The 7,194-nt window shown below is 41.1% G+C and overlaps 1 protein-coding gene across 2 annotated transcripts; it reads right to left on the minus strand.

Moving 5' to 3' along the window:
- Positions 1-558: 558 nt before the first annotated feature.
- On the minus strand, positions 559-3,544 carry LOC121908348 (Kv channel-interacting protein 2-like). Of its 2 annotated transcripts, XM_042428279.1 has the most exons (5): positions 3,159-3,544; positions 1,352-1,450; positions 1,028-1,152; positions 779-848; positions 559-629 (listed from the first exon to the last, which is right to left on the minus strand). In XM_042428279.1, the coding sequence occupies exons 1-4, from the start codon at positions 3,241-3,243 to the stop codon at positions 822-824; spliced, it is 336 nt and encodes a 111-aa protein (XP_042284213.1). In that variant the 5' UTR covers positions 3,244-3,544; the 3' UTR covers positions 559-629; positions 779-821. The 2 variants fall into 2 exon arrangements, 1 of the variants encoding a protein (XP_042284213.1); XR_006099215.1 differs by lacking the exon at positions 1,352-1,450.
- Between the last annotated feature and the right edge of the window lie 3,650 nt (positions 3,545-7,194).

Consider the following 7,194-nt stretch of genomic DNA (forward strand, 5'->3'; position numbering starts at 1 on the left):
TCAGTGTTTGTGTCGTACTTAAAGATGATGTCTTTGTGTCATTGATGTTCTTGCCAAAGTCTTGTATTTCAAGCTGCTCAGATATTTTTCTCACTGACTTTAGCTCTTGTGTTTTTCTCTGCCCTGCAGAAATCTCTTTCCAGCTCCTCGTTTTCCTTCATCAAATAGTTTTTCCTGCAGCTCTTTCTTTGCACCATCAACATTTTTATTCTCTAATAGCTTAAACTCTGTTCACAGCATCTTCATCATTTTCTTAAGCTCTTCTTTTTTTTACTGCACCTTCACTCTGGTTCTGCTGGATTTTTCTTTGGTATTCAAATGAATTGAAATTAAAGACCTTATGTTTCTCTCATTTTGGGTTGTTGACGTTTCCATATTCATTCTCTAAATTTGTAGATCTTCTTTTTGATTCACTGTACCAAACCAGCCCAATATACTAGAATCTGATATGTTTTAGGCTGATTGAAGCCTGCTCTTCTCATTAGTATCATCTAGTCACCTAATTATGGAAAACCATGACCATGGGGTCAGAGGAGAGTGAAAGGATGTGTGTCTTACCTCAAAGCTGACCACTCCATTGTTGTACCTGTCTAAGGCTTCAAACAGGAAATGTGCGTACATATTTGAATCTGGAATAAAAAGAAAATAAAGGGATCATGCAAATATCTCAATGTAAATGTGTGATCACCACACTAACGATCCAGTTAACTCATTTGTGTATAACTACTGATAAGAAAAGACATGAAAACACAGGATGAAAAGAAAGAGTCTGACTGACCTCCCTGAGGGAAGAACTGGGAGTAGATGCCTTTAAAAGTCTCCTAATTCACACCACCAGTGGGGCACTCCTGTGGAAATCAAAGATTATCATGTCAAAAATCACACAAACATACACACATATGCTCACACACACATGCATTCTCATATGATAAAATAAATCCATACACACAGATCTATGGTGGTCAAACTCTGTACAATTATACTGTTCACGGTTATTCAAGAGTACAAGAATCAAACATTCACTGACATTTTTGAATCCCCGGTAGAGGATCTGCAGCTCTTTCTTGCTGAAGTTGGTTTGTTCCACGAGACGGTCGAGCCCCTCCGGTCTGTAACGCACTGTTGAGTGTTCACCCTCATCAACCTCACTTGCTGCATGTGGGGAGAGAAACCAAATAGTGACTACTTGAGATACGACAGTGTACATGAAACACTGTGCTGAGAGGAAAAGCAGAAAGTGGAGTAAATAAAGTGGAGTTTAACAGGATCTGTGTTTTATTATCATGCAGTTATTATAAATTCATATTAAGTGAAATCTGAGTGATGGAGGAGAGTGCATCATGACACTTGCTTTGATTAATTAAAGGGTTGGAGCCAGAGCAACAGCAGGGCAGCAGTTTGAGGAACCACTGCTTAATGGTCTTTTTATTGGGTTTGGATGGTGGATTACCTGGAAACAACCAATCACAGCACAGATTAGACGCAGATAGAGTGGCCTACATAGTGGACACCATGTAAAAACTAGAGCCAAACTACACTCAAATACTTTGAATCACTTGTCCGTGTAACTTAGTGCGAGAAAATGAGTTTGCTGACCTGGTTTTGAACCAGTGAACCATCAGATCAGAGCTGTTTGGAGAACATACAGCATGTGAGGTCTGAGTGAAATCACACATGACTGAAGCTCAGAGATGCAGAGATCAGAGAGTGTGACTTAAATGTCCAAAATTATTCAAGTTTCAAGATTTTTGGTTTCAGATATATATGAAAAGGATAATGTTTAACCAATAGGTCCCATAAGATGTCTTTAACAGGACAGACTTGGCTACTGATAAATAAATTTAGCTTTGATTGATGGTAAATTTAATTATTTAAACTCATCAACATGAGTGCTTCCTCCTCAAAATACTGGATTCTTTTTGAACGACCTCCTCTAATCTAAATGAGGTGAAAATGCTGAGTGATTTTCTATTAACCATATCAGTTAGACTTCATTTAAAAAGAGATGATTTTTTGAAAATCAGCATTTTAAAAATATGATTATGAATTAAATTTCTGCAACATAGGACTTTTATGTGATTAATTTTATATATAACATTATAAAAAGTCTTAAAACATTATATTTGTTTTTCTTTGAATGAGTTAACACAGTTAACAGGTAACTTTATGGTGTAAAAATCATATATATACAATATCATGTGTTTGCCAGACTAGTCCAGCACATAAATTCCTGTAAAAGCTCAATTTGTTGTTTTTACACTTCAGGTTGCGTATGGATTGAACAGGTGTTAATAAGTGAGCTTCAGAGGTGCTGGGAGGCAGAATTTGTTACCTTTGGACAGAGTCAGGCTACCTGTTCCCAGTCTTTATGCAATGCTAAGCTAAGCTAACTGTCTCCTGGCTGTTGCCACATATATACCATACAGACATGAGAGTGACATTGACCTTATCTAACTCTTGGCAAGAAAGCAAATAAGCACTCCACAAAATAACAAACTATTCCTTTAAGATGTGAATTTAGGCTGATAGTGACAACGACAGCAGAGTTGAGAAAGATTCACACACACACACAGTAGTCGACTCTTTGTGTAACAATAAAGAGAACAGACACCCACCATCACGGTCGGCTGGCCTTTACAGAAACCACAACACAACTTTGTCACTTGACCTTTTAGAGAAACATTCAGGATTCTCTGCTACAACCAGCCGCCTTTCTTTGTCTGCACGTCCAAAACACAACCAGCAACAAACAACACATCACTCAGTCAATTCAGCAAACATACACCTGCATGTAGGTGATACCTAAATAAACAATAATATTCCACAGCAACACATGAGGAGTCTCAAACACTTTCACACTAAAGTATTCATCTAAGAGATTATTTAAACCTGTAACCTTCAACCACTAAATATCACACGTTATACATTAGATTTCATCATAGACACTCATACATACTCAGACACACAAAGTTTTCACTCTTTTATCATACTGGCATCGTATTGGTCAAATAAACAATATCTTATCATGCTACACTGCGCAGATTTGGTTGATAACTTTCTTGTATTCATTGAAATGAACCACAAAGAAACTATCTTAAACATCTAAGCATCACACTCTGCTCCTTCCCTGTAAACTCTTCTCTCTAACTTGTCAGTACCTGTTGACAGGTCGCCAGTCAGCCAGCAGCAGATGTGTCTGTCCATCTTCAACAGTCTCTGATATCTCTTTTTTCTCTGGTCCATGCTGAACGTGACTGAGGATTATCTCTGGTTCTTCTGTAGAGCTCTAAGATGAGTTTTTTTTCATCTTGATGGTGCATCTGTAGCAATCAAATGTTTTCGTTCAAAGAGGATTTCCACTCATTTTATTTTCTGATGCTGGGCTCCAATACTCCTTCACTGCCTTTTTCACTCCTTGAAACTACATTACAGCTGTTCCTGATCTGATGGACCTCACCGTCTACATGAGCTTGACGTTGACCTCTCCTCTTTCCCATCACAGCTCAGCTGCCCCTCCTCCTCCAGCAGGAGCATCAGGGGGTTGAAACAGCTGCTACAGAAAAACCTCCTCATCTATTCTGCAGCTTCGCCTGCTCCTCAGTTCTCTTTGTGTTCTGTTTAAGGGTCTCTCTTGCTTTCAATTACTGAAGACATCTTGTTTTGTAGTCTCTCTTATCCAAAGCCAGACACACAACAAGCAAAGAACAAAGAGATAGATGTGAGGTGCTGGACAACAGCACCTACACTGACAATAAACTCACACAACCAACCACAGAGCAAACACAATAACAGTAAAAGTAAAATGATGTGGTGTAAATAATACAATTAATGATGGCTGAATTCCATTTAGCTGGCTCAGTTTCAGGGTCCTGGTTTTGTGCATGTTGGTTCACTGTCACACTGTCATGACTTAATTGATAGAACAGAGCCATCGTTAATGTTATTAATAACATCTGTGTTTTTCCTACTATAATGAGTCACAATGTGCACTGTGAAAAAGGAACATTAGCTCAAAAAGTGTAATATTTTGTCCAACATGCAGACAGTCGTGTGCCCTTCCTGCCAGCAGAGGCCAGTGTTGAACTAGATTAAACTCAACTGTAAAAGGCCTCCAACTCAGAGAAAAGACAATGAGCATCACTGCAGACAGGTGGAGAAACCTGTTGGATGTTTTTAAAGCAAAATCAATGACACACCTCCTCCTCTCCCACTGACACCTACAGAGACAACCTGTAAAATATAACACATCTATCTGTGTGTAAGACACATTTGTCTTCTGTGTTTGATTTTCTGACAACACATGAAATCAATGGGAACCTCACTGTAATATACAGCAATAGAGAGATGGGTGGAGAAGCCAGCACTAAAACATCTCATATGTTTCTCACAACGTCTCTCCAATCCCAAATATTGTCATGGATATGTTAACAGTTGCTGCTTATCACTGATATTATCATAAACTGATAAATTCAACAAAAAATAAGTATCATCAAGTCTGCACCAGACACTAATTATGTTCATGTTAAAGGTACCAGGGTTGGTACTGAGGCAACAGATAATATTTTTTCCTGAAAAGAGGACAAAAATGATGAGGCAGGGAAAAGTGACTGCTGTTCACAAAGTCCTCCTGGTTCATGCCAGAACGAGGGACTTACACGCATTCAGAGAGTCCCACAGTGAAACAATGAACAGTCCCACGTTTCCCCCTACTGTAGGTAACTAGATATTGTTAGGGCATATTTGAGATCTTGAGATGCTTCACAGTTGCACATAATTATTCATGTGAATTGAATAATAAAATGAATGAGAAGAAAAAAATGAAAAATATATCATTGTTATATTATTCAAATATCGTTCAGCAGAGCAGAGAATTGTCTCTATCCTGGCTCTCATTCAAAAATGTGCCTGCCAGCACCTCTAAAGCTCAGTAATTAACACAATATATCTCATTGTTTTTTTTTAATCTGAGCAAATGTACAGAGTTAGGTTTTGGGGTTATTTTTTGAACAGTGAGTGGATGTGCAGCCTCTCTGGCTATAACACTGGAGCTTGGGATGTAGCACAAAGTTCTTCGCGCAAACTGTCTCTTTTATATTTATGTTTATGTCCAATTTAAACAATATGACATATTAATTATTCAGATTCATAGACACATTTTTTTTAACTTTGGACAGAGCCCAACCAGCTGTTTCTCCTCCAGGTCTTATGGTAACTGAAAGACCAATCAAATATCAAAGTCCATGGACTTTGTGACAGGCCTTCCCTCTTCTGAAGGCTATACTGTCATCCTGACCATTGTGGACCGCTTCAGTAAAATGGCCCACTTCATGCCTCTGCCCAAGCTCCCTTCAGCCAAGAGAACTGCTCAGTTGGTCCTGCTCCACATATTCCATCTTCATGGCCTCCCTGTCGATGTGGTGTCGGACCGTGGGCCTCAATTTGCCTCCGTTTTTTGGAGAGAGTTCTGCAGTCTCCTGGGTGTCACCGCCATCTATATGCCCACAACTCCCTCATCTGCTCTGCCACCGGCCTCTCTCCTTTCCAATGTGCCTACGGCTATCAACCACCGTTGTTCCCCACCCAGGAGAAGGAGGTTTCCTGCCTGTCTGTCCAAGCCTTCATCTGCCGCTGCCGCAGAACCTGGCTCCGGGCCCGTTCCATCCTCCTTCGGTCTGTGGACCCCTGCACCTACTTACCAAGTGGGTCAGCGAGTCTCCACCCGAGACCTGCCCCTCCACGTGGAATCCAGGAAGATGGCACCCAAACACATTGGACCCTTCACAATACAGAAGGTCATCAACCCCGTTGCAGTACGGTTGAAGCTCCCGCGCTCTATGTGCGTCCATCCAACCTTCCATGTCTCCAAGGTGAAGCCGGTCCATGACAGTCCCTTGGTCCCTGCAGCACCGCCACCACCTCCTCCACGCATTGTTGACGGGGGTCCAGTCTACACGGCGCCTGATGCACTCCCGCCGGTGGGGGAGAGGCCTTCAGTACTTGGTGGACTGGGAGGGGTATGGCCCAGAGGAGAGATCCTGGGTTCCTGCTCGTTTCATTGTCGACTCCAACCTCATTGCTGATTTTCATCGGTGTCATCCTGACCAGCCAGCTAAGATGCCTGCCTGTCGGGGAGCCCGCGCTTTGCCTCCACCAGACCGGTCTCTAGGGGACCGTTCCTTGGGGGAAGCTACAGATGGAGCTCATCATCTCCAATCAAGCCAGTATATAAGCTGCCTCGGCCCACTCCCTCTTTGTCAGATTGTCTATGCTACTATGCTAAGTCATCTTGCCTTCATCTCTGGACTGCCTTCCTGGTTCCTGATCAGCTTGTCTCCGACCATCGCTCCTCGTGTCTGCCCCGGTAAACCCACCAGCCTTCTGTCCCTGACTCTAAGTTCTGCCTGCCTGTTCCCTGGTCTTTGTCTGCCTTGGGAGTGGAAGATCAGGGTTCAATTCCCGGTGGAGCCATACTCATCAGAACTGTGTTTCTCTGACCGTGCTACTATTGCCTTGACATTGTGTGGAATAAAGACTGTAAAATTTATACCGGTGTCATTTGTGCTGCTATTGGGTCCATTCTATACCCGTTACACAGCATTACCCGATGACTTTCAGGGAACATTTCTACATAATTCACCTCAAGTTTTGAACCTTTGACCATGTTTAACAGACATTTGACATCATAACTGTATAAAAATAACAGAAATTAATAACAACAATAATAATACAAGCATGATATGTCCCCTTTAAAGTATGTTCACATAGAAGATGAAGGGACATTTTGAGGCGGTGTGAATGCATGTTGGGTGTAGCCTACATAGGATGAAGATGAATGCAAATGAATTTGAATTCTACTGCCTGTCAGTCATCCATCATCCACATTCATTATATGTTTTAAAAAGTAATTTTTTACATCTTGCAGTGTTTTAGAAGTTTTCACCAAGGCTGTTTCATTTCTTTTACAAATGGCCACATGGTGAAGCTGAACTTCAGCAAATTTCATTTAAACCTGTTAAGCAGTGTATGAGAGCTACCTAACAAATAGCTCCTAATACACAATTCTAACATAAATGACAAACTGAACATATTCATCTTGTGAATTGTGTGAGTGTAACCCCTAAAACACATTTTCAAGAATAAGGAACACAGTGGACTAGTTCATGTGGTCCCAAAGTTTTATTGACTCCAACTGTA

Source organism: Thunnus maccoyii, chromosome 2 (assembly GCF_910596095.1).
Source record: "Thunnus maccoyii chromosome 2, fThuMac1.1, whole genome shotgun sequence".
NCBI lineage: Eukaryota > Metazoa > Chordata > Actinopteri > Scombriformes > Scombridae > Thunnus > Thunnus maccoyii.